This window comes from Mesoplodon mirus (genome assembly GCF_964341445.2).
Source record: "Mesoplodon mirus genome assembly, chromosome: 14".
NCBI lineage: Eukaryota > Metazoa > Chordata > Mammalia > Artiodactyla > Ziphiidae > Mesoplodon > Mesoplodon mirus.
In genome coordinates, this window is record NC_138990.1 from 19,061,392 (window position 1) to 19,083,617 (window position 22,226).

Sequence of the window (22,226 nt, forward strand, 5' to 3'; positions counted from 1 at the left end):
CAATTGTCAGAAGGAAATCGATTACTGCCGTAAATAATATAACCTTAACTACATCTCTCATTTACTAATCTTTCTTCATTGACATTCCCCAGATCCCCAGCATTTTATCAAGTTTATATTTCAGCAAAAACTCTCGTAATATCTGACCCTTTATCATGTTTACTTCCACCTAAGAAAAGAGTATCAAAGGAAACATTTTCGAAGTACTGAAGAGTTTTCTGTCTTCTCTTGCTAATTTCTTTATCTGCTGTTAAAGACTTGTGTTTCTAGAGGTAAGAGTACTATAATTTTTCCAGTCTCTTCTATTTATAATTAGGGTTCAAACTTCTGAATTAAGGAAGGCTCTAGCTGACAGCCACTGATTAAGAACTCACACTTCCATAATCATCAAAAACAATTTACCTTGATCTGTCACAGTATTTTTAAAAAAGTCAGCTTCCTTGGCTACTGGGAAGAATTAAAGCATCTTCCCTTACTGTGTGTGTTAAAATACAAAGAGCAAACAGTCTACTCAGTATAAAATCAAGGACATATTTTCCTATCCACAATGCACCACAGAAGGTGGATTTCAAAGATACTTGCTATTATGGAAACCTACTGAGGCCGACTGTTGAAATGAGAGCTCAAAGTAAGACAACTTCTATTCCAATAGCTCCTCACATGGAAACTGGCCTCAGTTTACTTCGTTCGGTAGACACTGTTTACTCACCTGGTATTTCACTGAGTGGCTGGAATCAAAGTGTAGTAAGTAGTTTGATAAAAATAAGCTATATAAACTTTACATCTTAGATACAGCTATAAAAATAAATTATTTAAATTTTAAAAATTATATATTCTTAATAAACATGTATTTTTACCCACACAGATACACACAGTAACTAGTTTGGAAACGACAAAGGGCTACAATTTCAAGTTATAAAAAAATCTCTTCCTCATCCTTGACTTCCACCTCTAAGAAGTGAGAACAGACAGTGTGTGTGTCTGTTTAATCGCTTTATCAATTTAGAAAGCGGCCCCAAAAGCTTGAACAGCCCACTCCCTCCACCTCCACTGCCAAGGAAGAACAGCAAACAAGAGTAAAGAGGAGAGATGATTAAACAAGGTCACTGCCATTAAGTTTGCTTTAAAATTAATCAAGGAAACCGGTTACTTGTTTATTTTGTTACAACAGCAATGGAAAGTCCCCATCTACCACCCTTTATAATTGTAAAGATTAAACTGCAGTTGGAATCAGTATATTCATCATTTACCCCCAAAAACGCCATATAAGAGTCCGTCAGAGTCTGTCTACTCCATTTCTTTAACAAGCAATGAAGAACTTCATGCTCGTGCGCAATACGGAATCGTAGCTTTTTTTATTTGTATAGAAAAAAAATGGACAAAACTTCCCTCCTCATCAAGGTTGTTAGAAGAAATTAGGTAATGAAAGGGAGAAATGCAAATCCTAAAAGTCAACCAGTGCTTTTCCCATAACTCCAAATAAAAAACAACAATGAAAGTGCTCTAAGGTTTGGAAATCTATAGTACAGAGGTGCAAGGAAACGACAGATTTCTCTCATCACATTTACAAGTTTAATGTTCTAAAGAAGTCTTTCCTCCAGGGAAACTCAGGTGATCAATGACTGAATATAATCACACAACTCCATTTCAACTAGTCTGAACTCAATGTGCTTAGTCTAAAACCATCCTTGAGAGGAAAGAATTAATCTTATGATACATTTTAGTAGATAAATATATGAAGACTAATCAAAACTTCTCTTTAAGAATAAAGTATCTTAGCCCTTTGTATATCAAATCAGAGCCTGTAAGGTAAAAGAATGTACATTATTTTCACATATACAAACTAGGTGCTAAAGTAAAAAAAATACAATGTCCTTTCATTCAAGCCCAGGCTCTGTCCGTGACACTGCCGGCAGGTTATACGCTAGGAGGCAGGTCCTTCACGCTGAGGGTCACTCCTGCTTGTCTCTGCAACAAAGCAACAAAAGCCAGCGTTGGTTGGTATATTCTGAACTTTAATTCCATAAACACTGTTAGATTTGGAGATCACAGTTCAAGAAACAAATTACGGAAAATTTTAAATAAAACTTACATGGAAAAACGACAACCTATTCCAGACACACAAAATATATAAACACCCTCCTCACATACGGCATGAGAGGTTTTCTGGCATTAGCCTAATCAGTATTCACGTGGTCAGCACGGTGCTATAGAAAAGACATAGGCTGAGCTGGTGGGATTAATTTGAGAGTGTGTTTTCAAACACATAGCGATGGTGTCACCACCCATGAAAATAGTAGCTAGCATTTACTGGGCAATATAGGCCCTACAAGCTAGAGACAAGTATGGTATCCCCAATCTAGAGACTGGAAATTGAGGCACAGAGAGGTTCAAGCCGGCCTTCGAACCCAGGTGGATGTTACTAGGAAGAGGAGTACAAGATAATTTCAGCACAGAAGGTTTCCTACGGTGACAGGATACTTCCTCAATCAGACCTGAGGTGAAGCAGACAAAAGAGGAGCCCCCTCGGGCAGACGCGTCCTCCAGGGAGTGGGCTGCCATTAATAACCCCGCATCCATTTCCTAGGCACTTCTGAGCAAATGTTAGCTCAGCTAGAAGTAAAGCTACACTACACTAATTATATAATTATAAGCAGACATTATACTAAAGTACTAACACTACACTAAAGTACTAATGTCTGCTTGAAAGAATTGATTTTTTCCAATAGTTTTTGTTTGTTTTTTGTTTTTGTTTTTGTTTTGCAGTACACGGGCCTCTCACTGTTGTGGCCTCTCCCATTGCGGAGCACGGGCTCCGGACGCGCAGGCTCAGTGGCCATGGCTCACGGGCCCAGCCGCTCCGCGGCACGTGGGGTCTTCCTGGACCGGGGCACGAACCCGTGTCCCCTGCATCGGCAGGCGGACTCTCAACCACTGCACCACCAGGGAAACCCTCCAACAGTTCTTAAACGATCCAATTATAGGGTAGAAAGAACATTAACATATAAATTACCTGACAAATTACCTGAACGAATTATGAATTACCTGAACAAATACTTGGAAATTTAGTTTAGGATAAGAGTTTTACATGTCCTGAAATATCTCAAGGGTAGTCGAGTACTAAAGGAAACAAATTTCGTTTCCTTTCTGGAGCCTGAAGGCAATGGTAAAAAAAAAAAAAAACAATGGTATGCACTTAGGCACAAAGCAATGGAATTCCTAAAAACAAGCACCATTTATAAACATTTATAAATGGAACTCTGCCTCACAAGGCAGAGTCCCAGCAGAGCTGGTGAGGAGAACTCCTACACAGTCCACCTTTCCACTTCCTCATTCTCTGAAATTCATTCTCCCTTTTTCTTACACAACGCATTCTTTCTTCCTCTGGTACTGGTTTAAAACTTAAATACTCATATTTCTGTCTTTGCCTCCCAGATTCTAAAAATGGGCAAAAAAGACAAACCGATTCAGTTTGAATATTACCGATTTGGAAAACTATGCTTCCTCTTCCAGGATGGCAAAATTCAAAATTAGAAGCATCAATTCTTCCCAGTTAAAATAACCTATAAATTAATTCAACTATAATAAAAATTCTCATGGGAGTTTCTTACACATGGCAAGTTGATTTTAAGATTAATCTTAGGGCTTCCCTGGTGGCGCAGTGGTTGAGAATCTGCCTGCCAGTGCAGGGGACACAGGTTCGAGCCCTGGTCTGGGAGGATCCCACAGGCCGCGGAGCAACTAGGCCCGTGAGCCACAACTACTGAGCCTGCGCTCCACAACAAGAGAGGCCGCGATAGTGAGAGGCCCGCGCACTGCGATGACGAGTGGCCCCCGCTTGCCACAACTAGAGAAAGCCCTCGCACAGAAACGAAGACCCAACACAGCAAAAATAAATTAATTAATTAATAAACTCCTACCGCCAACATCTTCTTTAAAAAAAAGATTAATCTTAAAAAATGAAGAACAGGGGCTTCCCTGGTGGTGCAGTGGTTGAGAATCTGCCTGCTAATGCAGGTGACACGGGTTCGAGCCCTGGTCTGGGAGGATCCCACATGCTGCGGAGCAACTGGGCCCGTGAGCCACAACTACTGAGCCTGCGCGTCTGGAGCCTGTGCTCCGCAACAAGAGAGGCCACGACAGTGAGAGGCCCGCGCACCGCGATTTAGAGTGGCCCCCACTTGCCACAACTAGAGAAGGCCCTCGCACAGAGACGAAGACCCAACACAGCCAAAAATAAATAAATTAATTAATAAACTCCTACCCCCAACAACAACAAAAAAAACAAATATTAAAAAAAAAAAATGAAGAACAGTTCAGAATTCTTTTTTTAAAAAGAATAAAGATGAAGGAATTTTCCTTGCCTTTCAAATATCAAAACTTATTATTCACAAGTAATTATCACTAAACAATGGACAAGTGGTTAAACATTTGGGAAAAATAGGTTAGTTAAATCTCCCCTTAAACAATGCGGATTAAAGATTTAAATGTAAAATACAAAGCCACAAATGTCAGTAAAATTTAAATTAATAACCCTCAGATGAGACAGATTTTCCTAAGTTAGCATGCTCTCAAAGGCAGAAAGAATCATGAAAGAATGAGAAGCTAGACTAGATAAAAATCAAAGACCAAGAGCTCTTAGAATCAGTATAAAAATTAGTTTCTCCATAGAAAAAGAAGCTAAGGATGAAATAATGGGCAACTCAGAAAAGAAATATAAATAACCAACAAATATGAAAAGAAGATAATTGCATTAGTAATTTAAAACTATGCAATTCATTATTTTACAGACAGGTGATAAGTGTATACACAAAATGATTTCAGTGTTACTGATGACAAAAGTCCATCAGCAGGATGTGGTTTACAGAAATTACAGTGAATCCAAAATGTAATACTACGCAGCTGTACCAAATCATGTGTCTTGTCTACTGATAGAGAAAGAGCTTCACACATTAAGAGGAAAAAACTGGTCGCCTGGGCTTCCCTGGTGGCACAGTGGTTAGGAATCCGCCTGCCAATGCAGGGGACACGGGTTTGAGCCCTGGTCCTGGAAGATCCCACATGCCGCGGAACAACTAAGCCCGTGCACCACAACTACTGAGCCCGTATGCCACAACTACTGAGCCCACGTGCCATAACTGCTGAAGCCCACGCAACTAGAGCCCGTGCTCTGCAACAAGAGAAGCCACTGCAAAGAGAAGCCTGCGCACTGCACGGAAGAGTAGCCCCCGCTCGCCGCAACTAGAGAAAAGCCCGCGCACAGCAACAAAGATCCAAGGCAGCCAAAAATTAAAAAAAAACAACAGGTCACCTAACGGCACATGAATGATATTGTCCCCATCCTTAAACACAGAAAAAACATCTGAAATATATTTATGGAAATGTTAAAATGGTATTTGCAGGTGTGAGGTCATGGTTATCATCCTTCCTTTATGCTTTTCTGCACCTTATGTATTTCTTCACCTTCTTTCAACCACTAATAACACCATTTTGTTCGAGAACCCGCAGAAGACTCACCCAGCAAGGCCGTGTTTTCACCTGCGTCCTCTTTAAAACTGGCCTCGCAAGGCGGCGCGGAGTCGCCGGTGGTGGGCGGCGCTGAGCTGCCCGCGTCACTTCTGTCACCATCTGGTAAAGTCAGACTCAGGTCTGCAGTCGAAACGCCCCCGGGAGGCGATTCTGGGGCAGGCGTCTCCTGCGTGTCCTCAAGCTCTCCCTTGAGAGTTAACAGCAAAGAAAATACCTTTTTTCAGTAACACGATCAGGCTTATCCATCATCTTTTGCTCATACTTCATAGAAAATATTTACTTTAATACACGAACATGGCAGAAAAGCACACCAGTGTCTTCTTTATTTAGCGTCAACCAGAAAACGAGCACTGTTCAATAAGCAGCTTGTCAAGACCTAAATCCTTTTCCTCTAAAACCCTTTTTCCCTTTGATACCAACGATGCCACCGTTTATTTACTGACAGAAAGTGGAGCTTCGTCACAAATGCACTTTCCTGCCTTTCTGAGCAGCCTGGCTGGGCACTCATCACTAAGGCTGGAGCCCTGAGCTCGAATGACTGCCCTAACGGCTGCCAAGGTGCCAGGGCTTCGGAGACAAGCAGGCTTCTGAACAGCAGAGGGCTGCAGACTGTACCTGCATTCACTTAAAGATACCCAATTCTGCTCCTTCCTTATAGAAAGGGTGTCTACCTGCTGCCAGTTTGCCTTGCTTCCCCATTTGCTGCTTCAGAGAAGAAAAGGAGATCATGAAAGTCAGAGCGGGAGACTACAAGCGTCACTACGTGGGGTCTCAAAATTCAGGGGCCATCCAGAAACCCTTCTCGATTCATGCCAGGGCCAAAGCTGTGTCCTGATGGCCGAAGCTGCTGCTAAGTGACCGACCGAAGGTGTGTGCGTTGGGGGGCGTTCCTGCGAACCCTGGCTCAGGCTGAGGGCAGCGCACAGCCCTGCCGCCCGCTCCTGGGGCCCTCGGGGCCAGGGGCCCTGCCGCCCGCACTGCTGGCTCCACACGTGTTCTGGAACCCTCTCCCCATTCCCGGGCACCACGTGGCTCCCTGTCTTCTCACAGGCAACCGAACCCCCCCAGAACAGACTCGTGACACACCAACCGACAAATCCTGTTGAGCTGCTGCAGCATCCGGACTGCCGCACAGCCCATCCTAGTCTGTTCTTCCAGGTACTTGTCTAAATACCTGCCAAACTGAACTACCTGCCTGTCCCAAACCCCACCTGGTCACTCCCTGCGATACACTAACCCTTGAACACGCAGCTCAGACGTGCCTCTAAAAACCCCTCCCTGTCCCTTCCCACATGCAGCTGGCAGGGTCAAGGCCGCCTTCCTCTGTGCCCACACTCTTCAAACAGGCCTCCCTGGCCAGCGGGGTGGGCTGCAGGCCCGGCTCCCACCCATCAGTCCAGAAAGCGGAGTCCCCCAGGAGCCTGCGAGCAGGAGGGCTGAGTCTTATCCCTTCGTCTCCCTGGAGCCAAGTTGAGACCCAGCACCTTACACATCACTCCCCCGATGAATGCCTGCGCCCCATGAGCGAACAAACACAACGGGGCACATCAAAGCCGCTTTCACCATGGTCATTTTCTTGGAAATGAGAACTAGTTACCATATGAGAGTCATAACTATCTCTACAATCCAACGCAGGAGGGGCCGATGGGCCCAAAGAAAATAGCAGATTTGTCAAAGGATTAAAAAAAAAAGTTAAAGGCAAGACAAATTAATTTCTTAAGTTTGATTTAAAGTTACTGTAGGTTTCTTCAAAAAAGCAAGCAAGCTTTCTGGGGACACATATTCTAGCTTTCTGAAACTAACATTCTGAAAGCAATACAACCTGATATAAAATGAAGAGTCTTGATTTTTAACACATGAAACATACACATATATTTCCAAAAGCGAAACTCGCGAGGATTAAAGCCTCAACGCTAAGGTCAGTGAAATGCCTTTTGCACAAAGGTTTAGAAATGAAAAGAGGTTTAAAATGACTGACCGACGAAGAAAACAAAAGAAGCTTCGGAGCGTATCTACGAGAGGAAAAGACGAAGAAGGAGAACTGCCAAGAAAACACCCGTCTCGCTCCCTGGGTTCTACGGTTCCAAATGCGGTCCCAGGACGGCATGAGGCAGTCGGGGGTGAGCCTCCACGCTGGCGAGAGCCGCCAGTTATCAAGACTAAGCACCAACGAACGTCAGAAATTCTACAGCAAAGGCACAGTATCCAGACATCCCGGCGGGTGAGTTTCCAGCAAGACAGTCCTGCGGCCTCCCCCTCCGTGTACCTCCGGTGAGGCCTCTGGAACTCACACTTGAGAATTATAATGCACAGAAAATCACACTGGTTCTTAGGGCAGTGCGTGGTCCCTCAGCTCTCTTTTGAAGCTACGCTGAACTAGAAAATGAAAAATACTCCGAAGGGGGCCTGCAGCCTTGAAGGCTGTTATGGCTTTAAGTCACATAAAATCATTATCATAATAAAAAACCTCTTTGTAGTTTCTACCTCTGTAATAAACGCTGCAAAAACCTCTGTTTAGCAACAAGAAATATATATTTGATACTTAAATTACTTCTTTCAAAGATCTGTTTCAAAACTATATTTAATCAAGAATATCTTGAGACATTAATAGATTATAGGAAGACTCTAAAAATATAACAATCTAGGAAGATCGGGGTTTTTTTCCCCATCGATGTCCCTCCCCTCTTTTGGGTAGGAGGGTAGTTTAGAGATTGGACACTGGAACTAAGCAAGCCTGCACCTGAAAGCTGATTCCCTATTACCTCACCATGTGACCTTAGGTGAGCTACTTCTGAGCTCGAGTTTCTAGTTAGTAAAATAAGGAGAGTCACGGGGCTTCCCTCCCACAGGGGCTGGAAGAGTCAATGTAATAACTCGTGTAAGGCAGCAGCGCGTGGCTACTGTGACGCGCTCTCTTTCACTCTGCCCTCCCGTCTCTATTTTCTGAGGAAGGTCTGTGACCATCTCAGTATCACAAAGTGATGCAGCACGTTCGGTGCAGGATAAATATCCCCGCAGCATCCTGACTCTGAAACCCAAGTATCGGGAGAGCTGGTGTCAAGAGGTATGGGCTTTAGCTTCCTCGTATGTAAAATGTGCACCTGTGCACGAGGCTCCTTCCCTTGCAAACATTTTATAATAATTCTTGTTTATATGACACTAACTAGCATCTATACACCCTGCAGTGTATCACACCAACATCTATCAAAGATACCACTCTAAGTTCAAACTCTAAGGAAACACCTAGCATATTATTCTGTAATCACAAATTTAGTTCATTGATTTGGGGGAATGTCTTAAGAATTCACTTTTAATAAAGAGGAAAATTTCTTCAGGAACCACCAGGATGCTAGAAGGAGCATTTAGTCCACTCCTGCCTCTGGTCAGAACAGAATCCAATCACTCAGGGAGAACGGGGGTGCAGAGATTGAATATAAACAAAAATGTAACAAACCCAATATCCCAGGGCTTTGATGACATCAAGTTTACACATTGGACACGTTCGGTGATCCAAAAGCCATGGGTCAATGCATATTCTATGAAAAATATGCCTAAAAAAATTAAGTATGTGTTAATGTTTTAAAATAAATGTTTATATCTTATAAAGGAAACAACACATTCCACCAACTCATCTTCTCATTACAAGTTAAATGCCATCAAATCAACATTCCAGTCTATCCATTTACCCTAGGTAGTCATCTATTCTATTTTTCCACGTTAAATTGAATCTGGCATGTAGAGGGAAATACCCCCTTCGCTGCACAAAAATAACATGGTTTATTTTCACATCATGCTAGGATGTATTTTTATTTGGGAATAAATGTGGCCTAAGTAACGCAAGAGTAAACTAATAGTAACAAAGTAATACTAAACTGATAGTATCTGATATAGTCTATAAGATGACTCCAATGGAAATACAACAAAATATTAACAAGTCGTCTTTGGCTTGCAGGCTGAAAAAACACTTATTTTTTTGTCATATATTTTTGTAGCATCTACATTTTTCTAGAATGAAAATATCGCTTTCAGAATCAAAAAAAGAAAAACCACATATGAATTTTCTTCTTTTACTGACTGTCCTCACTGGCTAACTTCCCCTCCTGTGTGATGAATCTACATTTCCTACCTGTACTGCAGGTAAGCAGCTGTGGGTATCAGAGCCACACAGATCAGGCTCAGACACCAGCTGTGCGTCCTGATGCTGTGACTCTGAACTAGATCCTGAGGCCACTCTGCACCTACCCTGCAGCTGTTCTGAGGAGCAAACCTGTGATGTGGTTACAAGCGTGCTGGGCACAATAAATCCTCAGTAATTTTTCATTATTATTACTGTCGTCACTGTCTGAAGACCTTTCCTTCAAAGGGAAATCTGCCAGTGCAGTTAAAAATCACAGCATGTAAGGACATAACATGGTCCAGTCCAGCTTGTCTTGTGACCTTTCCATCCTCAAACTGAAACTGACCCACTGGAATCATTCTGAAAAAACAAAACGAACACGTGGGCTTTATTCGGAAATTTGTTGATATAAATCATAGGAGAAAATGGGGGTGGACGGAATAAAACCCCATGAAGGAGACCAGGATAAGCGCACATGTAAATTCGTCTGTTTATGAAGCTCCAGTACAAATCCCAGCTCGGCCTTCGGGAGTATCTGGATTTCCTATAAAAGGAAATCGGCCTCAGGCTGCTCACTGTGTGGCATCCAAGTCACAAAGACGTGCCCTAAGCCCACCTAGAGTAAAAATTCTTCTCTATCTTAACAATTTTCTACAGGACACCATCACCCGACACTGACCCCAATTCATTAAGTATCCACCACACCAACCCATATAAATGCCTGTAGACTTAAGTTCACCATCTTCATGCAGGAAAATTAATTTTGTTATTCTGATCCTCATTCCTTCATTTCCTCTACAGAACTCCTGAGAACTTAATCTGCTATAAAGTACTGGGATATACACAAATACACTTTGCAAACATAAAGCAAGACATAATTATATTTTAACTTGTGAACTGCTTCTAATAGGTGGGAAGTATAATTAAAATTGACCAGCTTTACGACATAATCTTTGTACACCTTCCTGTTAACAAAGCAATTTTTTAAAAAGTTAACAAAGTATCTCATTATTAAAAAGGAAACATAACTTCCTGTTGCTAAAGAAAATAAATTAATGAAATAAGGGAGGAATACTTATTTCACACAACCCCCAAAAGAACCCAAACCCAGGGTGCAAATAACAGCAGAGCCAAATCTAAGAAATAAGGCATCTCAGTAGAAAATAATAGACAAAGATACATAACCAGGAAATGTCTTTAAAAATAACATTTCTAATAAATGTCTGGGAAAATGCTCACTAGTTCAAAACATTAAGTATTAAAATATTTAAAAGTAAAAACAGGGCCTCCCTGGTGGCGCAGTGGTTGAGAGTCCGCCTGCCGATGCAGGGGATACGGGTTCGTGCCCCGGTCCGGGAGGATCCCATATGCCGCGGAGCGGCTGGGCCCGTGAGCCATGGCCGCTGAGCCTGCGCATCCGGAGCCTGTGCTCCGCAACGGGAGAGGCCACAACAGTGAGAGGCCCGCATACCGCAAAAAAAAAAAAAAAAAAAAAAAAAAAAAGTAAAAACACCAGCAAAGCCGGAGCCACATCTGCTGGCTGCTCCTGGCCCTCACCCCCAGAGCCTTCACCTATCCAAATAGCTCAATGGATAGTATAGATTCCCAGGACCCTAATGAAGCCTTACTTCAAAGACTAAAAGCCAATCTATGACAAAAGGACATAATGGGTCTTAATGGTCACCTAAAGTCTCCAAGCAAAGCAATTTTAAAGTAAAACAATACAGGAGGAGCCTTGAAGACTTCGAGATTCTTTTCTAAAAGGTGAGATGCTCACAAGATATCACCTGATAGCAAGGTCTTCGTATCATGAAAAACATGTTCACTCTTTGGTCAGAAACCTGAAACTTGTCAGTAATTTTTAACATCTCAGGAAGTAAGAGAACGTACTTGCATGGCAGGATTCTGATAACATCCTTTCCTTTAAAATTTTCAATACACACTGCACAACTTTCAGCATCAACATCAATTCCCTGCAGAAAGAAGAGGAAAAAATTTACTATATCCTTAGTATACAGTATGCGCTTGGTAAAACTCACTACAACAACAAAAACCAAACCAAAACTCACTACAACCTGGGTAAAACAATGATGAATTCTACTCTACAGTGGTACATCCTGAATTTAAACACAGATAATTTCTACTTGGTATTTATTTTTACCACTATCAAGGGATTTTTTTTTTTAAAGAATTTGGCTGAAAAAGAAAAAATTTCATCGTCTACCTAATCAGACACGAATTATGTTTAAATTCTAGGCTACTGTTCATTTTTTTAAGTGATCATATTTTAAGGGCTGTAGAAATGCAAATGCCTGCTTTATTATAATAAAATAAATTATTTTTCAAATGTAAAACAAAGAATGAATATCTAATTAGCTACTTGTTTTCTGGAATCATTAAAAACACAAAACAAAAGCAATTTCATTAGAATTTGTGAAAGAACAGAGCTATAAGTTACAGATGAGAAAATGCAAATAGCTAAATATCTGAATGTATTCACCTCACTAGCAAAAAAAAGAGCCGTAAATTAAAAGAAGTTACCTTTTTCATATATCAAGTTAATACAGGTAAAAAGAAACAAAAACTGCTGGGGAAGAAGCAGTCTTGTGAAAAAATTTCAACTTCTGAGAATCTGTGGGTCACAGACCTTTTTGGTGGTGTCAGCCCTTCCCCCACTTCCCTGGGTACCCCCTGGACATACCCGCCTGGCTTCAGCCCATCTACCAAAGTAGGCATGGCCAGCCTGATAACCTGACCCAAAACAGGCCAATGAGATTCTCTCTCCCAGGACTCTGGGATGCGGATTCAGGAGCTACCAATCAGTGTCTGCAACTTTAGCAAGTTAATTTTATGGGACACAGCTTCACAGTCATCATGGAATTCTTTAAAAATATCTTTAGCCACGCAGGTCACGTGTTAACAAGCAAGCAGTAAAAACTGATTTTACATGTAGATACTGCTATCAAAGACTGTATTAAAATTAACTTTGTAACAGCAGTTACAATTACATGTTGCAACTATACATTATCACCTTTTTTCACATGCCATGCAAGGCTGATGAAATAATTATTTCCCTAATGGTTTACAAGCTTATACACTACTGTGATCAAGTCACAAGAAAAGAAAAATTAGAAAACAAATACAGTCTCCAGAACTGGACGAGGTGTAGATTTAAGAAAAAACACAGTATTTTTCTGTACAAGTTTAAAATGTAAAATTGTCAGAAAATCCACGTGTGTACCTCATGGACCATTTATGGATCCTTTTTTTTTAAACCATTATTGCTGACAACTTTCAAAAAACAGTCCATAGAAGCCTATTTTCAAAAATGTTCTGTACACGAAGAGGATATCAATTAGTTTATGTTCTCAAAGACTCCATGCGGTAAATTACACACACATAAATCTATGTCTTCTCATATTTAAGGACAGATTTCCTGCCACAGAGAGGAGAAGACACATTTCAAGAGGAACATAAAACTCCATGCTTGTCACGGAACTGCCAGCCGAATGCACAGTTTGTCCCAGGGATCTGCTGGACTCTCTCCCCAGGGACCCTCGTGATTTGTAAATCACATGTTAATCTTCCCATGAGATGGGAAATTTTTTTTTTTTTACACTTTTCCTGTTTAATACATCTACATGGAAAGAAGGCAGGACCTTGCGCCAACTATGAAAATTCACTGGTATTATAACGTAAGGCATTCGGGCAAGAATGAAGCAAACAATGCAATTCCAAGAGTAGATGATGTTACATATTCCACATGAACCATTAATGTCAGATTCCAAAGTTTTTAAATCAAAGGTCTATAAATTTAATGAGTGTTACTCTGAAGCTTTAATCCTTTTAAGTAGGTCAGAGGAGGAGATGTGGACCCAAATGCACTTACAGGGCAGTGGAGACTGGGGGATCGGCATGGACTAAATCTCAACTCAGGGAGATAAAACCAAAGTCGGAACAATGGAACCAACGCATAGCTATCTATGTCAACACAGCCATCAACATTTCCCGGCACAGTAAACGGACCATTAGGAGAATACCTATTCCTGCATTAGCAACTGTTTTCCTTTGAGGAATCTATCCTCTAAGAACCTGAGGTTCTGAGATTTCGTTAGGATTTGTCCTATTCCAAAATGCTTCTGAACTCTGGTACGATTTTGGCCTTTTAAAAGTCTCAGGTTGGCCATGTGAAACGTTCCTTTTTTAAAAAGTTTTAAAAATATCTTTTCTCCCCTTCTCCACAAACCCCTGTGTTTTCTCCCTGTAATTAAAGGAGTCTCAGAGGGAATGCACAGAGAGTGTGAGATTTAATGGAGATGGACTTAAGCTTCAGGGTCTCCGGTAGAGACCAGAGCTTCTTCAGAGTTACCTGTGTCTGACCGACAGGTGGAGGATGGACGTGTGGGCACTGTCCAGTCAATGTGGCCACCTGAGCATGTGACATGTAGCCAGTGTGACTGAGGAACTGAGTGTTCAGTTTAATTCAAACAAACAAAAAACTAGGAAAATATTACCTTTTCTCCATGCTTTACAGTATGAAGAGGAAGCTGCCCAATAAGTTTCTTTGTTTCTTTTCTATGGCTCTTAGGGAGGAAAAACATTCTTATTATTGAAAATTTTAAGTCACTATTTAGAAAATTCATATAATATAAGCAGATGTGGAAAAATTTCATTTAAAAAGCAAAGTTAGATGACTACAATGAAACTAATTTTAAGAAATTACCACTGAAGGGCTTCCCTGGTGGAGCAGTGGTTAAGAATCCGCCTGCCAATGCAGGGGACACGGGTTCGAGCCCTGGTCCTGGAAGATCCCACATGCCGCGAAGCAACTAAGCCCGTGCGCCACAACTACTGAGCCTGCGCTCTAGAGCCCAAGAGCCACAACTAGTAAGCCTGCGCGCCTAGAACCCGTGCTCCTTCAACAAGAGAAGCCACCGCAATGAGAAGCCCGCGCACCACAACCAAGAGTAGCCCCCGCTCGCCGCAACTAGAGAAAGCCCACACGCAGCAGCAAAGACCCAATGCAGCCAAAAATAAATAAATAAAATAAATGTAAAAAGAAGAAATTACCACTTAAGTCCTAATGTACACAACAGCCACATGTTAACTTAAGAGCTGTTTTGTTGCTCAAGAATACTTATTTTCAACTCCATGTCTGAAGAAGAAACCTTTTTTTTTTAACATCTTTATTGGAGTGTAATTGCTTTACAATGATGTGTTAAGTTTCTGCTTTATAACAAAGTGAGTCAGCTATATGTATATTTATGTCCCCATATCTCCTCCCTCTTGCGTCTCCCTCCCACCCACCCTCCCTATCTCCCTCCCTCCCACCCTCCCTATCTCCCTCCCACCCCTCTAGGTGGTCAAAGCACCGAGCTGATATCCCTGTGCTATGTGGCTGCTTCCCACTAGCTATCTGTTTTACATTTGGTAGTGTATATATGTCCATGTCACTCTCTCACTTCGTCCCAGCTTACCCTTCCCTCTCCCTGTGTCCTCAAGTCCATTCCCTATGTCTGTGTCTTTATTCCTATCCTGCCCCTAGGTTCTTCAAAACCATTTTTTTGTTTTTAGATTCCATATATATGTGTTAGCATGCAGTATTTGTTTTTCTCTTTCTGACTTACTTCACTCTGTATGACAGACTCTAGGTCCATCCACCTCACTACAAATAACCCAGTCTCGTTTCTTTTTATGGCCGAGTAATATTCCACTGTATATATGTGCTACATCTTCTTTATCCATTCGTCTGTTGATGGACACTTAGGTTGCTCCCATGTCCTGGCTATTGTAAATAGAGCTGCAGTGAACATTGTGGTACATGACTCTTTTTGAATTATGGTTTTCTCAGGGTATATGCCCAGTAGTGGGATTGCTAGGTCGTATGGTAGTTCTATTTGTAGTTTTTTAAGGAACCTCCATACTGTTCTCCATAGTGGCTGTATCCATTTACATTCCCACCAGCTGTGCAAGAGGGTTCCCTTTTACAAGAAACCCATCTTATGTTTAATTACTGGTAAGAACGTGGTCAGCTGAGGAGGGGGCTCCATACACTCAGCTGCTAACGTCCCTAAAAGGGCAGAGGCTTCCTAGTCGGAGGTGGAAGATGACCCAGAAATGACCATCTACAGCCTGCAGAGCCAGGAAGGGGGCGGTTCTCAAGACAACAGGTGGGTGGGGAACCCAGAGGGCCCTGCTCTCCCCTGTTACTGAACCAGTGTCTCTGCAGATAAATGGCTCTGAACGCGGCTCCACCATGGAGACAGGGAGGCCCGTTCTCTTTCGAAACACAGAACCAGGTCCCCCCACCTCATGCCTTGCCTTTTTGTCATCCCTTTACATCTGGGAAGGACAGAGGGTCTCTGCAGGAGTGAAACATGACCCCATTTCCCACAGAACAGAAAGTTTAATATATTCTGATTTAAAACTTATTTCAAACCGACCCCCCCACAGCTTCTCTGCTGTGGTGGTGCAGTGATTAAGAATCCGCCTGCCAACGTAGAGGACACAGGTTCAAGCCCTGGTCCAGGAAGATTCCACATGCTGTGGAGCAACTAAGCCCGTGCACCACAACTACTGAGCCTGAGTTCTAGAGCCCGCGAGCCACAACTACTGAGCCCGTGTGCCACATCTACTGAAGCCCGCGCTCCTTCAACAAGAGAAGCCACCGCAATGAGAAGCCCACGCACCACAACCAAGAGTAGCCCCCGCTCGCCGCAACTAGAGAAAGCCTGAGCACAGCAACGAAAACCCAACGCAGCCAAAAATAAATAAAAATAAAATAAATTTATTCTAAAAATACCATACTAATACTTAAATATTGTGAGTGATAATGAAATTAAGAATATTGTCCAATAATTTCAAGCAATATATATAGGAAATATATACAAACTATCTTTTAAAAAGCAAAGTTAAAGAGAGACAATTACCTGACTTCCAAACTGTGAGCCAGTGTATAGGAAGCGCTGTATATAGTAAAATATTAGCCAGGCTAATGAGATAATCATCATGGTGATGAAGGCGATGGCCACAAACACCACGGACTGACCGCTGATGAACTCCTGTACGTGCCGGGTGCCGAGCCCTATGGTCATTGTGACCGGAATGTCTTTCTGCACCAGATCCACAATTTCTCTTCCTTTGGGGTAGCTAACCATAATGACTACTATATTTCCTGTTCCTGTAGGAAAGAACAAAGGAATGAATATGAAGAACACAAAATAAGATACAGAGAAAGTATGGCTCCATGCACATACAACCAAAAACTGTGATCAAATGGGTAACTTTCTAGGAAAACCCAAGTTACCAACACTGGTCTCCAAGGAGGAAACACTGATTGCATAAGAAGTAGAATAAATCACTAAGAACTACCCCCTAGAAAGCAAGAGCCGTCCCCACCCCCCGTTCAGTTTCACAGGTGAGTTCTACCCCCAAACCTTCAAAGAGCAAGTAACATCAATGACATTTAAAGTGCTCCACAGCAGATTGAAAAAAATAAAAAGAAGTCTTAAAATTATTCCTAAGGCAATAGAACCAAGCATGGTAGCAAAAAACCAACATAAGAACCACACAGACCAATTTCAAGTTGTGACTATTAATACGAATGCCTAAGCACACCCATTAACTCAGGGAGGCAATAGGAGAAGTTCTACTATGCTCGATATTATTTCATCTTGTTCTGAGGACATCAGCAGACATAAGACAAAAAAATAAGAGAAATAAAAAAGGGATAAAACGGCCAATTTTACATTAATCTATAAATTAATTTTTTAAAATTATCAATAGGATTTTAAAAACCTTAAAAATTCTGCTTCTAAAGCTCATTTAGGGGAAAAATAATAAAGAACAATCAGGAAAACTTTGTAAACAGTAAAACCTGGACTAGCCTTTGCTGTCAAAGTAATTAAAACAGTGTGGTAGTAGCATATGAAGACAACCAGAATGGTGCAGAATAAGAAGCCCAGGAACTAGACCCAAATACATCAAAGAATTCAGTAAATGATAAAAGTGGAATTTCAAATCAATGGGGTAAAATGGATTATTTTTTTAAAAAACAGTGTGGGTGCAACTGAGTATCACCTGAGGCTAAAAAAGCTGCATCCCTTCTTTGCAACTTATGCCAAAATAAATTCTAACCAAATCCAAGATTTAAATATATAAAAAAGAGAAAACATAAAAGAGCCAGAAGAAACATGGGAATTAAAAAATAAGTAATATTAAAGGAAAACCTTTCCAAGTGTGAAAAATCACCTTGAAACTTCTTAAAAAAAAAAAAAAAAAGATTTGAGCAACTAACCAATTATATAAAAACAAAAATTTTCTGCACTGGCTAAGAGAGAGGAAAATCAAGGACTCAAGATCAAAAGAGCAACTGGTCAATGGGGAAAAAAATACATGGAACATAACAAAGACAAAAAGCTAATTTCCTGTAAGAAAAAGAGCAAAAAAAAAACAAAGAAAATTAAGTCAGTTTGCAAAAAACACAAATGGGTTTAAGAAAAAAAAATAGCATCTTTAGTGACATCTAATTCACATGCCATAAAATTCATTCTTTTAAATAAGTGTACAATTCATTGGTTTTTAGTATATTCACAAAGGCTGTGCAACCATCACCACTACCCAATTCCATAACATTTTCATCACCCCCAAAAGAAATCCTGTACATATTAGTGATCGCTCCCCCCAGAAAGGATATGGTACAAATTAAAACACACCTAAAAGACTGGCAAACATCAAAAAGTCTGATACGCCATATCAGCAAGAGCAAGTATAAACGGGCACTCGTGCTGGGGGAGTGAATTATTACAAGCTGGTATGGAGAGCAACAGCTACTAGAAGTTTTTAAATGCACGTTTCCCTGACCCAGCAATTCCAGATCCAAGAAACTAATTCCAAAGGTACACTTATGTATGTACACAGGAGGAATCCATAAAGATATTTATTGCCAGTGTTTTTTCTAAAATTTTGCTATCACAGCCTAAATGTCCATCAATGGGACTTCCCTGGTGGTGCAGTGGTTAAGAACCGTCTACCAGTGCAGGGGACACGGGTTCAAGCTCTGGTCCGGGAAGATCCCACATGCTGCGGAGCAACTAAGCCCGTGCGCCACAACTACTGAGTCTGTGCTCTAGAGCCCGCGAGCCACAACTACTGAGCCCGCGTGCCACAACTACTGAAGCCTGAGTGCCTAGAGCCCGTGCTCCGCAACTAGAGAAGCCACTGCAATGAGAAGCCGCGCACCGCAATGAACAGTGGCCCCCGCTCACCGCAACTAGAGAAAGCCTGCTCGCAGCAACGAAGACCCAACGCAGCCAAACATAAATAAATAAATTTATTTATTAAAAAAAATATATAAATGTCCATCAATAATAGTTATATAATTTACAGTACGTGTGCACAGTCTGAGGCAGCAGCTCTGTTAATAGTGACGGCAGTCAAGACACAAGAGGGAAAAAGCCGCACGTAAAACTGTGGACAAGAGGTCTACGTGGCGATATCAGTACAGATCCCCCGAAGGCTACCCCAGAGACTGGGGACCCTGACTGCCTCCGGGCAGGGGGAGAGCTGGACACAGGAAAAATTCTCTATCAGGTATACATATTACCTATTCAAAAACTAACTTACAAAATACATTCAAAGACTGTTCTCTGGCATTACACTGAAACCACATTCTAACACTATTTTATTATAGAGAGAAATTTAATCTGTAGCAAATCCGCCCTGGGCTGTGGGGATTTAAGTTACTGAAACCCCAGAAGGGCACCCTTCTCAGGTGGCTGCTGTCTGGAGGCCGATCCTATGACCCAGCCCTAAAAGTGTTACTTGGCAAGTAACCTAGTTGTCTGAGCACTCACACAATCTACTACGTCATCACTGGGGAGACTTAATAAGGAGCAAGGTATTTCCTGCCTTCAGGGAAATAAACATCTCGTAGCCGAGAAAGACAAATACAGAAACAATTAGGATACTTATACCACTTATGATTAGGCGGTGCTTTATAAGCTGAAAGCCCTTTTCATAAATTAAGAAAAGCTTCCTTTCGTGGAAAATTTCAAGCACATGCTAAAGGAGAAAGGAAAGTATAATGAACCCCATGTACCTGTCTCACTTTTATACAGAAAATAAAATGTTGCTATGCTACAGTTACAGTTTCTGGTACTGATGATAGAATGACCTTTGTGTGTTAATGGGGAAAACCCACTCTGAAGCACTTTCACTCTGTCTGTCACTTGAGGCAGAAAGAGTCGAGTAATCATTTCACAGCCGAAGGCTAAATACACTATCATGTGTAAAATAGACAGCTAGTTGGAACCTGCTGTAGAGCACAGGGAGCTGAGCTCGGTGCTCTGTGATGACCTAGATGAGTGGGATGGGGGAAGTGGGAGGGAGGTCCAAGAGGGAGGGGTATATGTATACACATAGCTGATTCACTTCGCTGTACAGCAGAAACTAACACAACACTGTAAAGCAATTATACTCCAATTAAAAAAAAAAAAAAAGAGTTGCTCAATGTCACACACCACCTGGAAAAGCCAGTTCCAGGGCCTCGAGCCCCAGCTCCTCCGTGAACCTCTGCCCTGCCCCCTCATCCGGGGGGACACAGGCTTCAAGGCCACCCGGGCTCACACCTCCCTCTGACAACCACTGCCTGGGTGCTCTGAGAGTAGTTGTTCAGCTGTAAAACGGGGATGAGAATTTTTCTATTTGGGGCTGTCGCTTATTTAACGAGAACGTGGAATAACAAAAAACTGCGGAAATGAACTGATCATTTTGTCTGGGGTGGGAGGGAACTTTTTCCCTGGGAAGTCAGTGCATCTTGACGGACAGGAAGAGTTCCCCAAGCAAAAGAAGGGAGATTTCTGGGCTGTGAAACCATCATATAAGAGCATATTTGGAATGGTGACTGGCCCAGTTTGGTTAGTGACTAAATACACATAAAGGCATCCTGCTTATCTCATTAGCCCCCAGTGCCTCACGTAGAACCTGGCACATAGTAACTATTTAATAAATACTTGTTGTCTAAATGAGTGCGAGATGGGGGATGAGCTGAGAACACCCTAAACCTCAAGGGAGGGGCTGCAGACAAGCAGTGATTATCAGAAGGACACCTGGGACGGAAAACATCTCCAGTATCAATCTGAAATTTTTCACCTAGGAAACTCTTAGTTCATTAAGTTACAAGAAACTGAAATTAAAAAATACTGAGTGCTAAATTTTGCTACACTCTATAGCAGCAAGATTGCTTCTGGGAACTACTTTAGGTTTAAAAACTCAGAATGAAGACTTCTTCGATCCCGTGACTGGCTCTTCTGGGACATGTGTGGGATGAACTGGAGGCCGGGCAGTTGAGTAAACGTGCACTAGCTCAGGGTCACTGGGTGCACAACCCCAAGGGGTGCCGAGCACCGGCCCCACGTCTGGCCCTGCCCTCCCCTCCGGATGTACCGGGGGCCAGTCCTAGAGAGCCCTAGTGGCACGAGAGCGCAAGTCACTGCTGATTGCCAAACCAAACGTTTTGCCTGTGCCTTCTTCAGACACAGACGCGCAGAGTCTCGGGACAAGGGGAGAAAAAGCCCTTTGAATGTTTTTCTTCCCCAGGCCTCAGTGCTACCAATCACACTGGACCAAAAAAGGTCACCTTGTGCAATGCCCACCCTTCCCCAAAAGAACCTACAGACCTCACCGCTAAACTCCCCAAAGGCAGTCTGTTGTATTTCTGTCTTACACATCGGCAGCGCATAAGGTCTCAAACAGAGCACACGATCATAAACCTACTTGAGAAATAACAGTTCCCCTTACCACCTTGTCAAAAACAAACAAAAAATGTAAAAAGAAAATTTGTTTTGGTCAATAGCTTCAACATTCTGGAGGGTCACGTTTGAGTCTAGTGTACCGTTCCTCCTCCCTAGGAAACTGTTTAAAGTAGATTTCAACATTCTCTTGAAGGAGATGGGAACTGCTAAAATATTTAAAGTAGCGGCTTAGATTTCTGTTCTAGAAGACTGATACAGGCAGCGAGAAATACATTTTAAGTCTCCGAGAGAATCCCATGACCTTTCACGTTTTCTTTTTTCCAACAACTTAACTTCCATATTCTCTCCATCCCTCCCACCCCCCTCCCCAAACCTGGAGAATTCCTGGTCAGATCTTTAAGATGCAGCAATGCCTCTGAAGTACACCTCTTTCTACCCTCCTGCTAGAATGTCTTCCTGGGCCCCTCCCCCTCACTAGACAAGGACTACAGTTCTTATTTAAATTAGTTTTTGCGCTCAGCATCACATAGTGATGGCCCAACAGAAGGGTTTCTGTACAAATGAATCAACCTGAAAAACTGGTTTATCTTCCGATATTATCCTTGAACTGACCCAATAAGGAGAATTATCAGAGACTCCCTTTGCAGGGGAAACAGTACACCAAATATGAACAGAAATGTCTCCAAAATGTGAAGCCATCATGAGAACAGAAATGTCTTTATGGTTGGCTAGGATGAGTTAGGAGGACTCAAAAATATATGCAATTCTCTCCTTGGAATTTCACATTTTCTTTTGGAGAATCTGGCTTGCTCAAAAATATTTTGTAC

The 22,226-nt window shown here is 42.0% G+C and overlaps 1 protein-coding gene across 2 annotated transcripts in view; it reads right to left on the bottom strand.

The window, feature by feature from the left end:
* RNF149 (ring finger protein 149) overlaps positions 1-22,226 on the bottom strand; it is a 28,995-nt gene that overhangs the window by 2,243 nt on the left and 4,526 nt on the right. Inside the window, exons 2-7 of one of the 2 annotated variants that reach the window (XM_082641958.1) lie at positions 16,576-16,826; positions 14,161-14,229; positions 11,537-11,619; positions 8,984-9,080; positions 5,518-5,716; positions 1,118-1,968 (exon numbers count right to left, since the gene is read on the bottom strand). In XM_082641958.1, the coding sequence (XP_082498084.1) occupies positions 1,925-1,968; positions 5,518-5,716; positions 8,984-9,080; positions 11,537-11,619; positions 14,161-14,229; positions 16,576-16,826 (743 nt within the window). In that variant the 3' untranslated portion in view covers positions 1,118-1,924. Of the gene's footprint in view, positions 1-1,117; positions 1,969-5,517; positions 5,717-8,983; positions 9,081-11,536; positions 11,620-14,160; positions 14,230-16,575; positions 16,827-22,226 lie in introns of those variants that run through there. The other variant, XR_014295828.1, reaches the window with a different exon arrangement.